The following is a 22,853-nucleotide window of genomic DNA, read 5'->3' on the forward strand; positions in this document are numbered from 1 at the left end:
TCCCTAATTCGGCTGTTCAATGAGTGCGAACAGCTTGCGTGGACCGTGACGAGTGAGTGTTCGTGCCATGCTTCAAACGCCTGTGCACAACATGCGTTGCAGATGGGGGCCAAGCTGATAGACGAGTGCCGGCATTTTGCCTCCTCCAATGGGCACAAAAGAGGCAGTCAGCTGCATCTACGGTTCAGAAGGCAGTGGATGCGGCTGGAGGTGCCCAACAGAGTCGGGCAAGCCTGTTTTTCATTCAGGTTTTCAGTTAATAATGTAATAACACTAGAAATAAATGCATTGTGAAATACAAAACGTATGTTGTGGGTACCAGAATTTTGCTAATTGCTAGTTTACCTTGAAAAAAAGCTATGACAATAAATGTTACAAAAATGACTACCCCTAATATAGCCAGTAGTACATTGAAACATTTACACTGCATGTATGTGATTGGTATTGATATCTGTACCATCCGATTTCACGGTTTTATTGATAGCGGCAACATAAAACCCCGATCAGATCATCCCTCGTCTCGGTCCTTATCCAATGACACTTGCAACAATTACTCGGCTCTTTTTCACGGTGCTGTGAACAAACATTTTGTTATGTTTGTTTTTCAGAACTTGGCTCCACACATTTACTTCTCCCCTGTAACAGCTGTGTCAAGTAAGAGAGGGCTGCTCCAAACAGTCGGATCCATTTGCAGACTTAAAGTGTTTCTGTGGCATCAATCCATAACACTCAAACCTCACAACAATTCTTTGGTGATCATCAGACTGTTTGTGTTAACCTTTGAGGTGATTCAGTTCACTTTTAAGCCCTTCATATCTGCTCGGGCAGAGAGGCCATAAACGCAAGCTCATCAAATTCTTTACACAACAGAGAGAGTCTACATTTGAAGGGGGAGGGGATATGGCTGCTTTGAGGTACAATGGGCAAAAACCTCTTTTAGGGTCTGTCTCCACAGGAACATTTTCAAGAGTCAAGTATTTTGTCATTTCAGCCTTCCATCCACACGGTAACGCTGTTCTGGATGCCTTGAAACAGTATATTTTGAAAGATCTGATGACGACGCCTTGTTGCGAAATACTACTTTCTTAAAACGATGATGCCGCTGTCACATGACCAGAAGTGACCGCTTGTGTACTGCTGACGAAAATCTGTCAATATTTTGACTGGCTTGACTTTCAGGACTCTCACTCAATATTCTCCTGATATTTTTTGTTTTAAAATCCAAAGTGACTCACAGAAGTAAGTTCACTTCCACGAGCCAGACAAGTGGAATACGATCGACCTCATGCGCGTGCGTTCTTCTTTTTTTTTTTACTAAAAAAATGTGGTTCTGTCCGTTTACAGAGCCACATTTAGATGTGCCTTCATATTTCATTGTTTTCACCCTGTGAGCTGTTCCCATGTGGACATGACTATTTACTGATCATTGTGTGGATGCATTTTTTCAGCTCATGTTCCCTTGTGGTCAGGGCTTTAGTGTGGAAATGAAGAAACAGGTGTTCCCTGAAGGTAGTATTGCACCATGGAATATGATACAGGGGTGGAAGTGCGCAAAGAGGGAGTGTTACTGCACACACGATACCACTAAGGTGTGAGGTTATAAACATAGTCAGTAAACACAGTCCAAAGCCCTGAAAGCTGGCATGCTCTCCAGCTGTGAATATAGGACACCGACAGTCGTTAACTGTAAACAATAGAGAAGACAGAAGCGACAGTGGTTTATATAGACTAACGTTTTCTCAAGGTACCTTCTTACATTTACCTTCTCACTTTTTAAAACAAATATTTGATAATCTTTACTGTGAAAGGATTTCTTTTGGTGTGATTAAAACTGTGTAAGGAATGAGAGCCTGTCCATGCTCCAGAGTGACAAATATACAGACAATTTTGCCTGGTCAGGCTAACAGTTCGACACCGTGCAGGGCTTTTTGTCTGCCAAACAAGTTGCCAGTGTTATTGCATATTGCATTACATGCGATGGACAAAGAAAAAATATAAAAAATTAGTTCTGCTTCTGTTCTTAGGTTTTCATTGCAGGCTACTTTTTGACTATTAGTAATGGTAATGGTGTATTGCAGGATGCCATTGTTTACATTTGCACAATAGAAGATGTACTTGAGAAGAAGCAGAGCTTATTTAATCCTACCTCTTCTCCATGTCTCAGCTATCACTGTTCATCTACTGTCTTTAACATGATCTATGATGATGTTTGGAACTGTAAATAGGTAAGGAAGTACCACCTGATTTACATTATTTTCTTTTCTGTCTTGATAGAATGACTCTCCTGAGTGGAGAGGTTTTGACGCCAGAGAAGAGGAGTCATTCTCATGGCCAAGGCCTAAAACTGTGCTTTTGCGCCGCACTTCTCATGGGTTCGGCTTCACCCTCCGGCACTTTATAGTGTACCCACCGGAGTCATCTATGCACTACTTCTTGGTAAATATCTCACTGTAAAGATGACAGAATTTAATTAAATTTACATATAAACATAATCTATGATGCCTGAGTGATTTCTGTTTTTTTTTGTTTCTTTTAGGAGGAAGATGTCTGCTGCAGAGGTAAGCAAAAAAATAAATCCATGTGCACCTCCGCAACACCTTTTAATGACGCTGAATCCATCCACTCGCTGGTTCTTTTAGCTTCCTTGTGTCCCGAGAACAATGTTGCTTCCCATGTCACTGACCTTTGAGCTGGCACGAACGGTTTGGTCAGCACCACCTGCTACTGTCCTGCATTGACCCACCTCGTCATATTGTTTCACTTTGTTGTTTCTCTTTCTTCTTTCGGGCCATTTGTGTTTGAAGCTGCCACTGAATAGCAACTGCTCTGTTTTGAAGCAACAAAGCCCCACGTCAAAATCCTAATACTGAGTTAAATTTGATTTATAATGAGCTTTCCTCATATTCAGAGAAACCTTAGTGTTCCTCAAAAGGGAGCTGTATTTGAAAGCACTTCCTACTAGAATTTATCATCCACATGTTGAGGAAATGAAATCTGATACAATTAATTTTAGTTGTCACACCCATCATAACTCAATCTGTGATCTACTCTCTCAACATTCCTCAAGACCTGCTACTGTACGTGTTTTGTTTTTAACCTTTCCCCAGTTGTGACATTTTGTCGTTATTGGACTTTTAGTCCTTAGAGCACAATTTAGAGAAGAGACATGTAACATGGTGACATACAGTACCAGCACATTTTGCCATCACTACAACTACACTTGGGAATAACATGACCTTCAAGTATAATAATCCAGAGTCATGGTAATTTTAGGGTTATATAATGCGATCACAACTATCATAACATACAGTGATTTATAGCCGCAGAATATTCAACTCATATCACTGTAAGGCCACTTTATGTACACAAACATTGCACAATTGTGTGAATGGCAATGCTCCTCTTTACACTGCACACTTCAACACCACCATCAATGACCTTATTATATTAGAGTCTGCAGCTTTTCTAGACAAAGCTCCTCTGTTGCAGCTCCGGGTTCAAGTTTGGGTTCAGTTGTCATCTAATGTTCCCTTGTCTCGTCTCACTTTTGCACCGACTGAGGCTGTGGTGAAATACAATCATTGCATTTGTTTATGTCAAGGTGAATATTTTTATTGTTTGTTATTGTCTTCTGTGGTTTTGCGGCCCGATGTTGGCAGTGGTATTGTTCATGTGCATTTTGGGTGGATGCACATGCAGGCTGTTTCCACAGTTGGCTAACAGAATGAAGGTAATTATAGTGCACTGCTTACAGAAACCCTAATTAACCTGTTGTCCTGACACTGTTAAATGATGAATGTTCCTCTAAATGAAAGGGCTGTCTTTATGATACTGTAGTCCTATAATATTCCACTAGAGGGAGCATGTCTGGTTGCACTATTACATAATGTGGTTCCCAAAGATGAGCCTGTGCATGAGTGAGCTTAATTGGAAGAGAGGGTATCTGTTGGCACACATTTCTCTTCCACATTTTAGGAAATGCACACGGTTGCTTGAATATTTATTTTCTAAATGAATGTAAGTTGTTTTTATTATTATTAACTAGCATTCCTTTTCTCATACTGCCTCCCATTTCAGTTCGTTAGTGTTCCATGGTCTGCTGACTCACTACCAGAATGTTAACTACGGACAACTCTTTGACTGTGGAGACCCTTAGAGTGAAAGGAAAGAGTGGGAGTATTGCAGCTGAGCCCACTATCACTCCCCCTTCTCCTGCTCCCTTTCTCTCATACTCATCCTTCTTTCTTTTCTTCCTCCTGTCTGTTTTGTGTAGCTGCTAGGAAACAGAGACAGCACAAGAAAACGAGTTTTCCTTACTTTTAGCTGTTTTTTTATCCACCTTGCTAAGCCCACTCAATATCCTTGTTTTTAATTTTATTTCTCCTCCTATGATTCCGTATTCAAACCTGCCACGTGTTCAGTGTGGCCAAGCACTGGCCTTGGCGCTGCCTGCTCTGCTGTCCCCAGTGATTCACATGCCTCAGAATCTTGTGATTAAACCCACTTTTTATTCTCACACACAGCCATTGTGTTTGCTGCTCACTGCCAGATTTTCAAGTTGCTGTTTCAGGTTCAGCCTCAGCGGTTATAGAAAACCCACTAGATGAGTGTATTAGATAAAACTATGACGGCATACTTTCACTCTCTTGTTAGGGAGACAGCGGAATAGGCTGGAGCCGATGGACACTATTTTTGTGAAGCAAGTCAAGGAAGGTGGCCCTGCACACGGAGCTGGCCTCTGTACAGGTAGGACTTCAGATATTATTTTATGGTGCAGGGCAGTAAGGGAAGGTTTCTGTAGTACATTTGCTTTTAATGTCTTTTAGGTGATCGCATTGTGAAGGTGAATGGAGAGAGCATCATTGGGAAAGCCTACTGTGAGGTTATAACATTGATCCAAAACAGGTGAGACAATTCGTTAAGCCATTATGAGTAATGTTGTTTATTGTCTTGCTGTTTCATATTTCCTATTTCTATTCCTTTCCTATTATTCACAGTGGTGAATTTCTTGAACTCTGTGTAATGCCAAAAGATGAGGATATACTACAGCTGGTAAGTGTCTTTTTTATACCATTTGTGTCACAGGTTTCATTTGTTCCATTTTTGAAACGCAAATGACCCTCTCTCACATCTTGTCCCAGAGAGATGCTCTAGATTTAGGAAAGCATTAGGAATCCTAAAATGCAGGCATCCCAATCCCACCAGAGCTCCATATCTAGGGCTTCTAATCAGGCCAGAACAGCTTTTGAAGTTGACAATGCTGCATGCAGTTTGTCAAATAGATAGTCTGAATGTACTCATGAAACTACCTGATCTTGACCGATAATTGGTAATTTTACATTAACCGGGGTGCACTGATCCACATTTTTCCACTTCCGATCTGATCCTGATACCTGTATTTGGATGAACGAATACACCACTATCTGTATCTGTTCACCCATCTAAATAACTAACAATGGATAGGGCTTAAATCGGTATGTTAATTATGTCTGATGTTGACATAGATTGATCAGAAGTTGCAAAATTTGTGTTCATTATTCTGCTATACGTGTACTCTGTGTGTGAGTAAGTGATCTAGAAGTCTTTATTATTTAATTATTTTTAATGATCTGTGTGAAGTTGGTGATCCCAGCCTTGTTCAAAAGCACCACGTTCAGTACTACGAGCAAAGTTTTCCAACTGACTTTGTCACCAGCCAAATTACAGGCAAGCAAGATGAAGAAACGGCAACAAGAGTGAGAGGCACCCTAAGTGGGCACATGTGCGTAGGGAGCCGTTGTGAGCATGCGTGTACACAGACCAGTAAATTCAGACGTTGTGAGCGTGAGGAGAGTGGTGTGACACCATAGGCATGGCTCCTCTGGCTGGCTGTAGCGAGTCTGTCTACGGAGGGGCAGTCGCTGTGTGTGACTGGCCAATCGCAGAGCGTGAAGAGTCATCACAATCACAAAAGTACTTGGCAAAAATAAGTATCCGGTTTATCCCTAAACTCTGCCAATACGATCCAACTCCAATACCAGAGCTCTGATTACTTTAATATCCGACCACGTGAAAAGAATGTGGAGCAAACGTAGTCAGAAGAATATCAGGAAAAGTAACTGTCTTCGCACATGCAGGGCCCCACCTGCACAACACAGCTGTGCTGGACAACACAGAACTCATTAACAGCTCTCAAAACTTCCGGTTTGCTAAATTAGCAATGTTGTTGATTTATTATGACGCTGTAATAAACTTCTCTTCATGGGCAATAAATACAGTGTAGTGACCCAGAAGTTTTGTGTTATGTACTCGGTGCCCAACTGTTTTGTTCGGCCGTGAACGTGTCAAGTGTGTGCCTATGAGCACAAGTTTTGTGCTGAAAGATACAGCCATCCCATCAGTTGGCATCGCAATGAGATTGGACATCGTGACTGTTGTCATTACACTGTTATCCATGCACTCGCGCCAAGGGGGGGGAAGTCGGCGTTTTAACCTGATAGCTCATCCCCATATATTCAGGCTAAAAAGATAAGGTTCTGGTTCTTAATTTGTCCAAAAATACTCATCTGTGGCGGTGGCTTTCACAAAGTCTCCCATGATTAGTATTAGCAAATAGACTCACTGCTTTTATGCTGCTGCTGACAGAAGTAGTGTTAGTTCCTATGGACTATGTGAAATCAATGCACCCAGGAAAGAAGCTCTGGTAATGTTTAAAATGATCAAAATAAGGCAAAGTACTGTAAGTATTATGTGTTACTATGATTGTACCTGTTAATGCATGATCACAGTATGTATATAAAATGATAAAACATTGTTAGGGTTTTTTTAGAAGGCTTTATCGTCGAAATAGGTTGTCCCATGACGTGCATTGTTGGCTCCCTCGTGCTAACTAATTTTGTCTCTTTAGAACACACAGAAAAGGGAAATAAATATATATGTGTTTATGTTTCACATAAGAATTGTGGATGATGGGCAAATTTCCCAAAAAGTGCATTTTCTCACAGTCATGGCTCTTGGATCAGAAATCTTTGACATTTGTTAATGTCATTGGAAATGGAAATTGGGCTGGAGACAGATACTGGATTGGATCATCCCTCTACTTTACATACAATAGACTCTATTCTACAGTTCAATTTCAGGGCAAACAAATATCAGGACTAGCTTCACTGTAACCTTGTGTGTAGGTCATAGAATACTGGAGATTTCTATTGCAATCTCTGTGGGGACATTACATAGTGACACAAGGCTGGAGGGAGCAACAGTGTGTGTGCGCGTGTGTGTTCGTGTGTGTGTGCATCCAATGCGGCCATTTGTTTCGGTTCCTTTTTGTGTTTTTGTAATATTTTCTTACATTCAAACTTAACTATTTTATTTTCACTTTTGCATTTCCCCCCAAAATTACATGAGGTGAGTAAATTTAGGAAAAACATTTTGTGCCACAATTGATCACATGGATGGCCACAATATGCACTCGGCACATTAAAAGCAAAGTGAAACTGCACTCAACTCTAAGTGCTGTGTGCGCACGTTAAAGAATCGTTTCCCAAGCATATCTGACAGCCTGTTTATGTAATGAAACCCAATACCTGTTAACCTGAAATCTCCCCAGTGTACTGTCTGTAGCTGTGTCATATCTTTTTTCACAATTTAATATATCATTGTGTCCAGAGCTGTTAACAGACCAAAAAATCTGTCATAACTGCCTGAAATAACATCAGATGTAGCCTTGTTCACATTCATTATATCAACCTTTGAACTATTTGAATATTACTCCTCCCCCTACTGTATTTTCTCTGTTGCCATTATAGTCGTGCCTCTGTTATGCTGCTGGTCTCACTATTACACATCAGGACACCTGCAGCCACATGATAAATGTGGAAAAAAAACTGTGAAAGCAGAAAGACTAAGATTTTAAGATTGTTGTTTTAAGATTAATTAAAGCAACATTTGCACAGATGCAAGCTAGCAGGCTGACATTACACCGTCGGAGGCGGTACACACAAACTGCTTGGAGACAGGCAGCAGTTGCTTAGCAGGGAGACAGGGAGAGGCTACATTCTGGGAGACGAAAACAGAGGGAGTTGTATTCCAGAGAAGAGGAGGAAATGCCAAGAGAGGTGGAAACAAAAGGACAGAATGGATGATAAGCGGAGACGAGTGGATAAAATCAGCTGACTGCCCAATGTTATGAACAGGTTGATGCTCGAGGAAACGCAGAGAGGAGGAGGGGAGAGGGGGGCTCTACCATCCGAGCGGAATGTATAATCAGCAGCTGCAGCTTCTGTCATGTGAGCAGTAGAAGAGGGAGGGAGAGGGAGACTGGCGGCACCTCATTCAGTTAGCGTAATATTGTGGCTGAGGATGGATACAACCATGGAAGCTTAGCAGCAGCATGACAGGAACGCTTTTGCTCCTGCTGCCTCACCCAGGACGATCTGTCACAGGCAGGTCGTAACGTGGCAATGCTCCGCATCATGTACGTTGCTTCTTCCCGGTGTATTGCTGCGACTCAGGAATATTTTTAGCATGACGAAGTTCATGCATTGCTCGAGCTTTTTGATGTTCTCTTCTCTTTTAACTTGATTGTTTCCTGACAGCCTGTTTATTTCACTCTGCTTGTGTCTTTTTCTCTTCCACCCTCTCTGTCTTCATTTCTTAATGCTCTCATTTTCACACGCTCAAACGGCAGCCTTTTTGTCCGGAAACAACTAATGTGGTAAGCACACTGCTGACTAGTTAGCCATTTAAAATTAACATATTGTGCATCCCATCTCATTTTGCATATGGTGAGCGTGTTGGCGTTACAGGCTGTGCTCTTCAGCCACACGTTATTGCAATTGATTCTCCACTGGACAGCTGGCGATTCAGATGTACCACAGAAATGGCCGCTTGACTGTGCCTTTGTACCTGTTAGAGTGACAACTCCAGGTTGCATCTTCGTGATACCGCGCCTCGTCTTCATACTCTTTGTCAGATGTAATTAGTGTGATAAATGCCTGTGACCTCTGAACTCACTTGCACGCTCATGCATACTTGTGAAGGGGAGGGAGAGAGCCCAAGCACTGTGGCCCACACAGTATTATGTAAGTTTTTGTTGTGAACTGGATCAAAGTCCTCATACCGAAACACATCTGTTTGCTTCTTTCTTGAACAGTGTGTCAAGAATGTCGCATAAACGGGTTAATCTTGGTTTAAAAGTGGACTGATCTTTAGCTGTAGTTATTTAATATGCAAACATTTTATTAATTGACTCAAAACAAACGATTACTCTCCACAGTCGTGTAGGCCTTGGGGCATAATCAGGCAGGCTAAATATAGCTCTTACATTGAGGGAGGGAACCTCCTGTCTGACTGAGGCATCTGTCAGTCTATGGGTAAAGAGACACACCGGTCTATTTAGGTCCACATGTTTGGTCACTGTGAAGATGTTACAATTCTGAAGTAAAAACAATGAGTTCAGTATAGTTTATCAGTATAGTTTAGACTAGAATTGTTTCCTAAAATATTACAAACTCAATAGAAGGAGCAGATGAAGACTACTGACACTTGTGAACTGCCAACACCTCCACGCGCTCGCACTGCAACATGTCCTGCCCACACACACAGACACACTCGAAGTAGCATTTATAATGTTGCACTGGACTGCTGCAAGCATCTATGGGTTTGCCATTGATTTGTTACACACCTTCAACTCTTGTCTATTTTAAAACAGGTTTATTGCTCTGTCTCTAGGCCTACTCCCAGGATGCCTACCTCCGTGGCCACAGCAGCTACAGTGGAAATGCCTCTCACATTCCTGAGCCGCCCCCTGTATGCTATCCCAGAGTAGACTGTAAGCCTATGGACATGGCCCGGGCGACAGACTCTGTTTGCATCAGGGGGTCTGCAGCACCTTCTGACCATGTGTACCGCAAGGAGATCACTGTGCCCCCTTCACCCCCTCCTAAGTCATATCCAAAAAGTCAGATGGCAGTGTGTATGCGCAACGACAGTGTAAGGACTGTGGTGGTTCCACCTGACCATATGGGACGTATGGGTCCAGCACATAGAATAGATTACATGGATCCTGCCTTTGTTAGAGGGAGGCCTGCATCATTAGCCCAGTATCCTCACTCTCGAAAGTCTGATGTCTATCCCAGTGGTCCAGGACTAGTTCCATATAGAGGGCCCACACCTCACTTCCCTGGCAACCATCAAAATATTGATTGGCGCACTTACCAAACGTACAGGGAATACATTGACAACAAAGGAATCCATTCTCATGGTAGTCGCACTATCCAGGAGAGGCTAGACAGCCTGCGATCTGCCAATCAAAATAACTTTGAAACTCATCACATTCCCCGGGTCGACTGGGGCTCGAAGGGGATGCGTAGGAGGAGTACTTCCCATGAACGCTCTTACCATGGACCTCCACCTCACTTTCAAATTGCTCCACGCAGTGCCTCGCAGGACCGCATGATCAGTTCCGAGAGGATGAGCCATGCCAGGAACTGGCCGCCAAGGAGTGTGTCTCAAGATGGCCTTATCCACAAACTACGGTCGCACTCCATAGACTATGTTGACCCAACAGAGCTTGCTCAGCCCTTTGAGAGGAGAGGAGGATATCGAAGAGAAGATCCTAGTACGAGGCCGAGCAGACAGTCTATGCCCAGACGTGCCATGCCGCCCAGGCCTTCTGTTGGATACAAGAGTGGCCCGAGGGGCCCACACAATCCTATGTATACAGGACCAGATTCTCTCCAGAGGCACTCCTCACCTGTTCTCTCTGACAGACAGACACATTTTGTAAAAAGAACAATTGCTGAACATAGTCTTGGTGACCAAAGAGCTTTAGTCAAAGCCAACCATGCTGGCAACACGCAAAGTCAGAACAGGGTGCGAGCTGAAAGCATACAACCCGTCGAGGCCGACAGGGATGTAGATTTGGTAGGAAAAAGGTCTTCTTCATGCTCTGCCCCGAAACAGATGCCTCAAAAGTCGAGCATCCTCAAACCAGCCCATCAAGAATCTCAAAGCCAGCTGAATGGACGGAGCCTCTCAGAGTCTGGGGTCGTTTTAAGACCTAAGCCTCCCTCTGGAAAGAACCCCAGCCCGTTGCGCCACCCCTCCTACATTCTGGCTGTAAATGATGACGATGGAGCAGATTCCACAGCTGATGTGGTGGCATGCTGGCTTCCCAACGACACGCGTCGAGAGATGCATATACGTCGTCTTGGGGAACGTCATACCTCCTGCTCCAGCAACCTGGATGAGTCGTTGGACTCCATTCCATTCATCGGTAAGCCTACATGAAATGAGTTGCAATCTCTTTGTTGGCATGGCAACAGCAGTAGTAAGATGAGGCAGAGCAGCAAGGCTTGTAGGAATCGGTTCAAAATAGATGAATCCTTGTGGACTTCCAAACCACATAGTTGCATAATTGCTCATCTTATTTCAGCGTGTACATTTCATCCTGCTCAGATGTTTGCAAATATTATTATCATTCTAGAATGTTTAAATTCAGGTTTGGTGCTATTTAGAGTGCCTTAGTGGTAGGGCTATACAGGAAAATGTATTATTAATTGGAATGGATCGCAATTGCCCGGCTGTGTTTCATATACTATATTCTGTAGGTGCATTTTAAAAGAAAATCTCAGTCTGGATGTCTTTTTGTGATACCATAGACCAGGGGTGTCCAAACCTCTTTCATTGAGGGCTGCATACTGAAACCTCAAACCTTATTAGCATCAATGTTTTTTTTTTTTTTATTGTCTGTTGGCCATTAAAAATGCCATGGCAAATATGGCCCCTGTGCTGCACTTTGGACACCCCCAGCTTACACCCGAAGGCTGGTTATTTTTAGAGGTTCCTTTTTTTGATATCTGGTTGCTTAGTTTTAAAATTGCACCTTTGTGTCTTGAATGTTTGCACCAAGCGACAATATTAAATTGAAAGTGATGTGACAGTGAGGTGTCCTGTATAATAAACACACTGCATTGTTGTTTTGTGGAGTTGGCATGACAGGCCAGTTGCACACAAACAATCTGTGACAGTGCTAATTCACCAAGACCACCTGGGACTGCTGCTACGGCTCAGGAGAACAGTGTCTTGATTGAGTTGACTGCAGCGCCACCATCAATGGTCTGTTTGAAAGGCCAGCGGTAACATGGATCAGCTCACATCATTTTGTGTAACAAAGACACACAAACACTACATGTTTTTAATGGATAGAAGTATTTTTTTTTTTAAATGTTAAGCCCCTCAGTTATTGTATGCCGTATTATTATTAATATTACTTGCCGCTACAAAAGATTTGAATAAATTGATCCGTCAGAGACCTTGTTTTGATGCTGACATTCTTTGTAGCTTTTGGCCTGTTTTAAAGTTTTGTACACGCTAGAACTGGGACAGCGGCTTTAAATTTAGCTCAAAATGCCCCTGTAGAGAAGCTTTATAATGTGAGCTGTTTCAGACCTCGTGAGCTAGAGAAGGAGGTGGACATTAGTGAGTAAAGAACTATTCATGTGTATGGGTATTCATTTAATTGCACTGGCACTTTATGCTGAGTACTTTTTTTGATCAAACACAAACCTTTGGATTTTAATCTTATGCTCATTATATTTTCTGTGTTTTAAAGATGAGCCAGTCAGCCCCAGTGTTGACCAGAATGCTGTTCCGATCCCACCCTCCGCCGTGATATCTGTTCCACCATCCATAGCTACAGGTCCTTCCAGTCCTGACTCGCCCTGTCCTCCCATTCGCCGACAGCTGTCACATGATCAAGGTAAAAAGGTTTTAGGGTTTCAGTAAAGCCTTCACGAGGCATAATGCCCTTAGCCCAGTGCTTTTCAGATAGTGGTAGTTGGGGGGTGTTGAGCATATGCATGGTACGTGTACATGTACTTTTTGTTATTAAGGGAAGAAAAAAATTAATTCCAGTTTCTTGTTTGAACCATGTGGGTGCCAGCAACTTATACAGTGGTATGTACGGATAAATAAATAAATACTACTGGATAAAAAATATATATTCCATGCGGGGAGGGCAGCATGATAGAAAATAATTGAGAACTACTTCCTTAACCTGATAACACTGTTGTTGGCTTGGTTGTTGACTAAGACGATTCCTCACATGTCATGTTCTTTCCTTTTCCAGAGTCCCTGAGAAGTGCATTACTGGAATCTGAAACAGCGAGCCAAAAAGAGCGCTCCAAATCATACGATGAAGGTCTAGACAATTACCAGGAAGAGAGCAGAGGGTAAATACAAAGCATTAGTCCTTTTTTGTTTTGCTGCTTTACAAAATGCTTTTTAATAGAGGTGCTCGATATTGGCTTTTTTGTTTGTTATTTTGTTTGTTTGTTATTGTCCTGCACTTCATCCCTGATACTGATATCTACAATACGTACCTATATATAAGCTATTTCCTCAAACTAATGTCATGTCATGAACCATATTATGCTTCCTTTACTGTAATGGCACCGGACGTGTTTCACAAATGAACACTGCAAAATAAGACCAATACTGCAATATGCTATACAAGTTATAGAAAATGTGCCAAAACATTTTACCGAATGATTCTTCCAAAGGTATTACATTAAATTACAAGTATTGAAGGAAGATGCCTTACTGCTCCCTAGCATTTTATCAGTGCTTTGTCCTGTCCCGCATGACTTTAGTTTTGAGTTTTAGTTGTCTCATTACAAGGTCCCTTAACTGCCAAGGGGCTTAAAGAAACGGGCAGTTACTAATACAATTAGCAATTTTATAAAGTGGGAATATACTTTTTTTCCACGGGCCCCAGAAACTCTGGCTGCACCCCTGCTATTTGCTGATATAAAAAGGAACCATAAAATCACCTTAATTTAGACAAATATATTTGACATACTTTTTCAACACAATATACATATACTGTATCACTTCAGGATGAGACGTCTCCTATACAGAGGAGATATTATGCTCATTTTTGGCCCTTTGTATTGCGTTGTGTACTCCTGTAGAGCAGCTATACACAATAACCTGTACAGAAAGCTTTCTAGATCTTTTATAATCTGCACCTATTCAAGTTGGATTTCCTTCTTTCTGCCAAAACAATCCATGGCCGGCCTCCAGGCATGTCCACTCCGCTGTGATTTATCACACTCCTAAGGGCTCGTGCGGACTTCCGGGCATCTGCCGAACATCGCTTTATGATTTTGTTGGTATCAGAATTGCATTTTTTGCGGACTCCTGCTAAAGAATGAGCTACACTCATGTTGCATTAAATGCAAAGAGTACACTTTAAAGTCATTGTAATTTACATATTCATAATGTGAAGGCCAAACTTGTAAATCATTCTGTGCACATACTGAGCCTGTTGCTATGTGGAGCCCAGAGTAGTTTTAGTCTCGGATACCAATATCAGACATCCCTACTTTTTAATCATTCAATTGTTCTTCCTTGTGGTCCTATTTTAGACGATCCTCGAGTAGACATATGCCCAGTCTCAGAGGTTTGAGGAAGGTGAGTTAGTTATAGAACAAATTAATCAGAATCAACAAATGTCATGTTTTTAAGCACTTATACTACATGTTTTCATGACAGGCACTAGATGGACATAAATCTTCCGGGGACTCTGGATCTGGAAGGGATTCCTCCTCTGATATCTTTGCTGATTCTTCCAAGGAAGGGTTACTGAGCTTTAGGCAACTTTGTATGGATAAAAATAAGGTATGTCGATAGTTACAGTAAAAAAGTTTTCCATTTTGATGGACTATTAGAGCAGCATGATTCGGCAAAAATGTGAATTACAATTGGGAATGTATTTTTTTTCTGGCGGTTTTGTGCAGCCCTAGTAGTTAACATGTGTGTGTTGTCTCCTGCTCTGTAGCGTGTAGGTGGAGGAATGAGATCATGGAAGCAGATGTATGCCGTGCTACAAGGTCACACGCTGACCCTCTTCAAAGACAGGAAGGACGCACTGTATCACGTCACCACGCAGCCTGACGAGGAGCCGCTACGAATAAGCGTCAAGGCCTGCCTGATTGACATCTCCTATAGTGACACACGGCGCAAGAATGTGCTGCGTCTGACCACGTCGGATTGCGAGTACTTGTTCCAGGCCGAAGGGAGGGAAGACATGTTGACCTGGATTAGGGTCATTCAGGAAAACAGTAATCCAGATGAAGAAGTGAGTGTGTGGAATGCAGACCGCTTTCCCTCAATAAGACGTCCATAAAAGTGTATGTGTGCTGTCTGTATGTCTTTTCAGAATGCTGCCGTCACAAGCCAGGATTTGATCAGTCGAAAGATTAAAGAATACAACATGATGAGGTCTGCCAGTGCATAGAGGACATCCATTTTACCCCACCAAGCTCCACCAGTCTCATATTTTGCATTTCCTCCCCCTACATCAGTGCACCCAGCAGCAGGTCTGAGCCATCGCCCAAAACTTCCCGTCAGTCCCTTAGCATCAAACAAGCCTTTTTAGGAGGGAAGACAGATAGCAAGAGCCACAGCCCTCATTCGCCGAAATCAGAAGAGCGCAGGGCGCTGAGAGGTAAAAGCTGCACTTCCACTTGCAGCCCCATCCCATTAGCAGATGTGATAACTTAAGTAATGTGTGTCAGATGAGGCCAGTCCACCAAGGGACAGAGGTGCGTGGAAAATTGGCATTCCGGGTATCATGAGGAAGCCGTTTGAAAAGAAGACACCAGCTGGCGTCACCTTTGGGGTGCGGCTGGATGACTGTCCACCCGCACAGAGCAACAGGGTGAGTCTGTGCTTTTTCACCATCTGGGATTTTTAGCTTGACTTTCATTGACGTTACAATAATGTCCTGTTGTGTCGCCATAGTTTGTTCCTCTGATCGTGGAGGTGTTTTGTAAAGTGGTAGAGGACAGAGGCCTGGAGTACACAGGGATCTACAGAGTTCCTGGGAACAATGCTGCCATCTCCAACATGCAAGAGGAACTTAACACCAAAGGCATGGTTGACATTGACGTCCAAGAAGATGTGAGTGGCTGCAACATTAATCCCATGAGTTACTTCAAGTCTGAGTTTCAATACTTTTCACTTGTCCACAGAAATGGCGGGACCTCAATGTCATCAGTAGTTTACTAAAGTCTTTTTTCAGAAAACTTCCAGACCCGCTGTTTACAAATGGTGAGACTCTTTTAAATACGGTGACAGACACTTGAAAATGTTGTTCTGTTGTTGCATGAGTTCTAAGACTTTTTTTGGCTCCCTCCAACAGAAAAGTATGCTGACTTTATCGAAGCCAACAGAACAGAGGACTCTGTGGAGAGACTAAAGGAGCTAAAGAGGCTGGTAAGAAATCTTGGCACCTACGTATTTGCATGCCGCTTTTGTTAAATGAAGAGCACATGGAACACTGAAACACTGAACCCTCTTTCTCACAGATCCACGAATTGCCCGATCACCACTATGAAACTCTAAAATTCCTTTGCGCTCACCTCAAGAAGGTTTCCGACAACTGTGAGAAAAACAAGGTGTGGCATGAAGTTTTGATGTTTGCTGTTGTCGTCCTGTTACCCTGTGGAAGCCATCTCATTTGTTTCAACTTAATCTCCTGAGATGGAACCCCGAAACCTGGCCATTGTTTTTGGCCCAACGCTGGTCCGAACCTCTGAGGACAACATGACAAACATGGTCAATCACATGCCGGACCAGTGCAAGATAGTGGAGAACCTAATCCAGCAATATGACTGGTTCTTTACAGAAGATGCCGATGAAGATCCTGTTGTATGTGGATTTGTACTTCTTCATACTTATACTGATATGCCTGTGGCCTCATATTGTTTCCATATTCCTCACTGCAGACGACGGCTGAGGAGGAGAGCACGGTACAATCTCAGCCTGTGCCCAACATTGACCACCTGCTGTCCAACATTGGACGGACGGCGGCATCGCCGGGTGAAGTCTCAGGTAAGTCACCTGGATGTCGGCGTCTTGTACTCTCATCACTACAGCAAAGTTCATTGCCACACTACTATTTAAGCACATACCTTATGTATAAACTAACTTTCTGCCTGTTGTTGTTGAGATAAGTATTATCAATGCTTCTGGTTGATTTGTGGTTTGACCATTGGGAAAATTGAAGCTTATATTTTATTCCGTTTTCGTTTTGAAGTCTGTTTTGGTTTGAGTGGTTATAGCTCAAATTGTCTAACTTTTGTTTTAGTTCACTTCTTTTCTTTCAAATCAGCCATTTTTTCCCTTTCCCTGTGCTTTACCTGTGTTGAACCGACGACTCCTTTTCTTTCAGTTCTTTTCTTCCCTTCCTCCTGGTTCACGTAGCTAGCATGTTCTTTCCCAAAGAAAATTAAACAAAACAATCATTCAAAAAAAGAATCAGTGGATGAAAGTTTTTAACCCTGCTGTGTGTAGTGTGTTGTTTCTCTCCCTTATCCCTTTTGTCCAGCACTCACACATTACCCAATCTTGACACAGGCCAAGTGGGCGGCGTCTATCACTCGATGATGTCACTGATGGACTCTGTTTTGTCAGTGGTGGACAGCTGGGACTGTAGGAAGAAGGACGAGTGTTGTGCCCAGTGTAGCTGCCTAGTCTGCAGAAACCCGCAGCTCTTTTAAATTCGGGCGAAAAGGAGGAAAAGAGATAAAAAAGAAAGAAAGAGAAGTCGATGTTTGTCATTTTTCCTTGTGGTGTGCACGTCTCACATTTTAAGCAATACCCTGCATTGAGGGGATACACAGCAGTGTCAGTGTACTTTCTCTCAAAGCCCTTTTGCTGTCTCTTGTTGTCTCTAAAGCTGATCGCAAGGACAAGTAGCATGGTATGGTCAACCTCAGGTTCTCTCCGGTCATGTGGCATAAATCTGTCATGATGTCTTGAGGGCGGGGACCTCGTGGTGGGACTGAGCTGGGACTGAATTACAAACAAACAATACCTACACATGCACCCACATTCAGTTGACTTGTTGATATCAGTGTAGTTGCGGATTGGACTGGTAGTTGTTTTTTTATTGGTATTTTCTTTTGTTGAGGTGATCTTTAGTTGGCAGCATTAGGCTCACTGATGCTCACTCTGTAATCAGACTCCATCGCTCTACCTTCGCTTGCTTTGTCTGAACTGTAAATAGACCATCAATAGTCCATATTTCACCTCAGGAACATTTTCTGGAGCATGGGAAGCATTTGAGGAACTCAGGACAGGACAAGAATGTGACTCGGGTTTCAACTGGAGACTGACGTCTATACTTGGCTGCTCTCCCATACTTCCCTTTTCACTTCTCTGGTGACCCTGAAACTAGTGAAGCAGACAAAGGAGAATTTAATGAAGGCTAATGCATGACATAGACATAATGTTGCCATTATTAGTTATTGATGATTGTGTTCTCCCCCCTTCCCTCTGATTGATAGCATTTTCAAACCTCCATTTGCTCAACCATACCACATGTCCATCTGCAGTGGTACGGTGGTTAAGTTCTATTTAAGTTCTATTATATTTTTGATTCTGAAATTTCCCCTTGCGGAACAAACAAAGGTATATCTTATCTTATCCACATTGTCCCATAGGAACTAATGTAAAGTGATTTTAATTTGTCACCATCAGCGTGGCTCAGCTGGTAGAGTGGTTGTCTCCCAACCTGAAGGTTGTGGGTTTGATCCTTGTCCTTTGGAAGATGCTGGACAGATGCACAATGGAGATGGAACAGGGAAGTGTGATATTTTAGCAGCTACATGTGTTCCAATGTCGCAACATGTTCCGTTTTATGGTCTGTGCCAGTGGAGTTTCTGCCGGCCATTCATAGCCTGTGGCTCATTCTTTTCATTGGCGGTGTATTGACAGTGTAAAAATAAAGAGGAAAAAAAAACCTGCAAGAATAGCAGAATATAGAGCAAAAAGGCACAAAGTAAAGGTACAAAGGTGAAATGTTGATACTAATATATAATAGTAACAACACAAAGCTTTGTCTTTCAATATGTAAATGTATGGTTATATCACAATTTTCCTTATTGTCATCACTTGGACCCTTCTGTGGTAGCATAAAAAAGCTAAAACAGTTTTGGAGTCAGTGCTATCGATCGGGTGTGTCCAAAGTGCAGCCCACAGGCCATTTTCAAGGGTCATTTTTTATTGACCCGTGTAATATTGTAAAAAAAAAAGTATATACTATTAATTTATTAATAAGATACATTTATTTCATATTCCAATAATTCCAGTAACTTATTATCAACTATGACAAAGCTAAAATGTGTATTTTTTGTTCAAATATCTTATTTGACCCATATTAGACACAATGTATCAAAGCGGCTCAGCAGATCCTTCATGTTTGGACACCTCTGCTTTACATGCTCACACAAAAGGTACTGATGTCACACACAATGATAGTTTGAACTTTTGAGTCAGAACATTTTGGTTGCGCTCCAAATTGTATGACTTTTGTGGTGTTTGACTTTGGAGGTTGCAAAGTACCTGAAGCGTTGGTGGCTTTTGGAGTACTGTGATTTTGGCTTGTGTAGTTCCTTTACTTGTTTTACTCTTCTTGGCAGAGTCATGAGTGTTAGCCTATTATTGTTGTCTGGAAGTAACAGGTTAGAGTTCCAGTTAGGAGCTAGTGTAACTTTGACTGCTAGCGACACACACTCACTGATGTGTTCAGCTCAGGCCCCTCTACAAAGTGTCTTCTAAGTCAGCGTGAGCTCATCACGGCCTCCCCTCTGAGTTGGGAAAGAGAGCCTACAGCGGGTCGGTGGCAACACGTGATGCTCCGCGACTGACGTTTGTGTCCGTGATGTGCCGTCGTTGCCTCCACTATCGTTACCCGAGCATGAGCCGCTTGTCTTTGTTGTTGAAACCACCTCTCTCTCTCTCTCTCTCGCCGCTCATGCGCCATTTCAGGCTGCTTCTTCTGCAGCCTCTTCCCCATGTACACATGCTGCTTAGCTAATGTGCTTCCTTGTCCCGTCGTGTGTCGCGTGCTTTCATCCAGATGCTCTCCTTGCAGCTCATATGCCAGTATCAGCAAACCATCAGTCTTCTCCTCTTTGTATGTGGTTGAATGCTTTCACAACGCCACAGTTGGCAGACTACTAACGATTCTCTTCTTGTTGATACAGATCCAGCATGTATTGACTCCTCCAAATCAAAGGTGATGTCCTCTTTGTTTTGTGCTTCACAAGTCGTCCATTCCCATCCTTGTTCGGTCACATGACACGCGCTGTTTGTCTTTTCGCACAGAGCCTGTGGGGGTCAGGGAAGGACCAATGTAGCAAAGAGATGCTGCGCTCCTCCTTCTTTGTCAGCCGCAAGCGCAAGAAGCCAAAAGACAAAACTCAGCCCAGCAGTTCGGATGACGACCTGGACGCCGGCTTCCCCAAGAAGGACATCACAGGGGAGGGTCAGCAACAGGAGCCCCCGTGGTCTCCAGAGAGTCGCACTGAGGAGGAAGAGGAAGATGGTGCAAATGAGAGAGTGCAGCAGAGGAACAGCTCAGAAGAACAGCTTGACAAAACGGACGGGAATGATCTGTCTCACTCCTTGTGTCACACCACGTCCCCGTACGCCTCGCCCTCCCGGTCTCCTCATCTCAACTACCACACGGTGGCAGTCCATCAGTCGTTACTGTTAGACCCTCCCTCCAACTTTGACGACACCGTGTCTGACCTCGGCACCATGAACAGCACGAGCTCTCAAGCCTCGGTGCCCAAGGCGAGGCGCTACAGAACGGCTGGGCCGGGGCAGGAAGCAGGCGCCAGTGGGCCAGGAGCGGAGGTGTGCTCCATCACCTCTGACTACTCCACCACGTCCTCCATGACCTTCATGACTGGCGGTGAGATCAACACGCTCAGCCCGGAAGTACAGTCTGTGGCGGAGAGCAGGGGAGGGGAGGACGCAGATGACGAGAGGAGTGAGCTAATCAGCGAGGGCAGGCCAATGGAGACGGACAGCGAGAGCGACATGTCTGTCTTTGCTGTAGGCAAAGACGCCACAGTGTCCGAGCGGCGAGACTCACAGGAGACCCCACGACCTTTGGCATCCCACAGACTCATCGACTGCGACACACTGTCAAGAAAGAAAGCTGCTCGACAGAAGACCGACAGCGAGTCCTCACTGGACGGATCTCGCAGCGACAAAGAGTCCAACAGATTATCCCAGGTTTTGGGATCGGGCAAAGGTCGCTCTACCGGCAGCAGCCTCAGCTCGTCGGACAAGTCGGAGCCAGCGTGGAAACTGAAGATCACAGACCGGCTGAAGGTGCGTCTGCGCATGTCTGTGGACGACATGTTCGGTGTGGGCAGCCAGCGCATCCCAGAGGCTCGCAGTAAGAAGAAGAACATCAGACGCAGGCACACCATGGGGGGACAGCGGGACTTTGCCGAGCTGTCCGTTTTGGGTGACTGGCCACAGCAAGTCGGCCTCTGCTCGGGCTCTCGCTCTGAGCTGTCGGCCGTGGACCGGCTGAAGCCCAAATGCAGTTCGCAAGACTTCTCCATCGGCGACTGGATTGCGCGTGAGCGCCACCGCACTAGCAATCCCGAGGTGAGCCTGGACCTCGGTGAGCAGCAGGAGGGGCTGTGCAGCGGCAACCTTCTCGGAGCCTCGTCCTCCTCGGAACTGTCGCACCGTGCTGCTGAGGCCATGAACGGCGACCTGCCGCAGGGTAAAAGTCTGAGCCTGTCAGCCACGGCGCATCCGCACAAACTGGCAAGTTCCCAGGTGGTCCACTCGCGCTTCTATCAGTACCTGTGAGTGTGTATGTGTATGTGTGTGTTTTGAACTAAGTGTGATGTTCGTGAATGAGCATGTTTTGTAGAAATATTGTGGCGTGTGTGCGTCCATGTGAAAAGAGAATAACTCCCCATGAAAGATGTGCTTGTGTTTAAGGCGTGGAACAATACATTCTATTTTTTAATGCTAACAGACACGGCCCTTGTGACTATAGATTCTCATCACACTGAAGGACCTTACGAGGCAGTAAAGCACAGTGATGCTGAATGAAGACTTAGCCAGGTGGATTTTAAGGAGTAGCTTTTTAGAACGAATAGAAGAGATTTCTAGTTTTTGAAGAGATATTTTTGTGTTGATAAAAGTTAGAATGTTTGTGAATGAGTAACCAAATGAAGAATGTACAGATGCATTCGCAGTAACACGACTAAAAGCTTTAGACGCTTGTGTTCACGCTGAAGTGTATATACAGTATCTGCTCTGTCTGTGTACTTGAATCACATTTTATGGTACAACACGTACAAGGACTGCCGACAAAGGTACGAAGCTGACGTGAAGATGCTTAAATACGCCTGTTATCCACGCTAACTTTATGGTTCGCAAAGAGCAGTGAACAATATTAAAAAGATGTATTAAAAATAGAAGAAAATGGGTAATGAAATCACACATAAAATGCAGTTTTTCCTCTTCACAATAGGAAGTGCCTGACAATGAAATGTTTAGGGTGCCATATTGTCTACTGTGAATGGCCTTTTTTATTGTTGTCGCTCAGTCATTCTACAGGTTCTCTAAGGAAAATGCAGAGCTTCCATTCCTGAGGCATTCTACTCTGGTCTTAACACATTTTCTACTATCGTTTCCATTGTTTTGTGCTTTTCTTTCTTTTTTTTAACATTTTAACAGAACTTGAATTTAAAATGTTCATTGTATAAGAAAGAAAATAACTTAAATGTATATACGAACACCATGTTTTCGCTGCTTTCGTGTTCATTTCCATCACACATTGCAGGATTCAGTACAGTATTGTGAGATGATGATGTGATTTGTGTGTGTGTGTGTGTGTGTGTGTGTGTGTATGGACAGTTTGGTACGAGGAGGGTGGATTGTTTGTACAAACACTGTGTTCCTCTTGGTTTAAGAGAGGAATGCATGGACTCCGGAAACACTGGAAATAAATTTTGACAATGGAAACAGCTTTTTTTATT

At 43.5% G+C, this 22,853-nt stretch overlaps 1 protein-coding gene across 3 annotated transcripts in view; it reads left to right on the top strand.

Moving 5' to 3' along the window:
• Positions 1-22,833, top strand: part of arhgap21b (Rho GTPase activating protein 21b) — a 30,882-nt gene extending 8,049 nt beyond the window's left edge. Inside the window, exons 3-25 of one of the 3 annotated variants that reach the window (XM_058066452.2) lie at positions 2,275-2,436; positions 2,537-2,558; positions 4,654-4,746; positions 4,827-4,905; positions 4,998-5,052; positions 8,669-8,695; positions 9,712-11,257; positions 12,596-12,742; positions 13,112-13,214; positions 14,412-14,457; positions 14,539-14,664; positions 14,825-15,124; positions 15,206-15,267; positions 15,351-15,493; positions 15,564-15,706; positions 15,790-15,948; positions 16,020-16,098; positions 16,190-16,263; positions 16,356-16,445; positions 16,531-16,698; positions 16,776-16,881; positions 20,040-20,071; positions 20,161-22,833. In XM_058066452.2, coding sequence (XP_057922435.2) covers positions 2,275-2,436; positions 2,537-2,558; positions 4,654-4,746; positions 4,827-4,905; positions 4,998-5,052; positions 8,669-8,695; positions 9,712-11,257; positions 12,596-12,742; positions 13,112-13,214; positions 14,412-14,457; positions 14,539-14,664; positions 14,825-15,124; positions 15,206-15,267; positions 15,351-15,493; positions 15,564-15,706; positions 15,790-15,948; positions 16,020-16,098; positions 16,190-16,263; positions 16,356-16,445; positions 16,531-16,698; positions 16,776-16,881; positions 20,040-20,071; positions 20,161-21,672 — 5,274 coding nt within the window. In that variant the 3' untranslated portion in view covers positions 21,673-22,833. Of the gene's footprint in view, positions 1-2,274; positions 2,437-2,536; positions 2,559-4,653; positions 4,747-4,826; positions 4,906-4,997; positions 5,053-8,004; positions 8,456-8,668; positions 8,696-9,711; positions 11,258-12,595; positions 12,743-13,111; positions 13,215-14,411; positions 14,458-14,538; positions 14,665-14,824; positions 15,125-15,205; positions 15,268-15,350; positions 15,494-15,563; positions 15,707-15,789; positions 15,949-16,019; positions 16,099-16,189; positions 16,264-16,355; positions 16,446-16,530; positions 16,699-16,775; positions 16,882-20,039; positions 20,072-20,160 lie in introns of those variants that run through there. The other 2 variants (XM_058066453.2, XM_058066454.2) reach the window with 2 other exon arrangements.
• The last annotated feature ends 20 nt before the right edge of the window (positions 22,834-22,853 follow it).

The sequence above is a fragment of the Doryrhamphus excisus genome, linkage group LG6, assembly GCF_037039965.1.
Source record: "Doryrhamphus excisus strain RoL-2023G ecotype Guam linkage group LG6, RoL_Dexc_Guam_v1.1, whole genome shotgun sequence".
NCBI classification, from domain to species: domain Eukaryota; kingdom Metazoa; phylum Chordata; class Actinopteri; order Syngnathiformes; family Syngnathidae; genus Doryrhamphus; species Doryrhamphus excisus.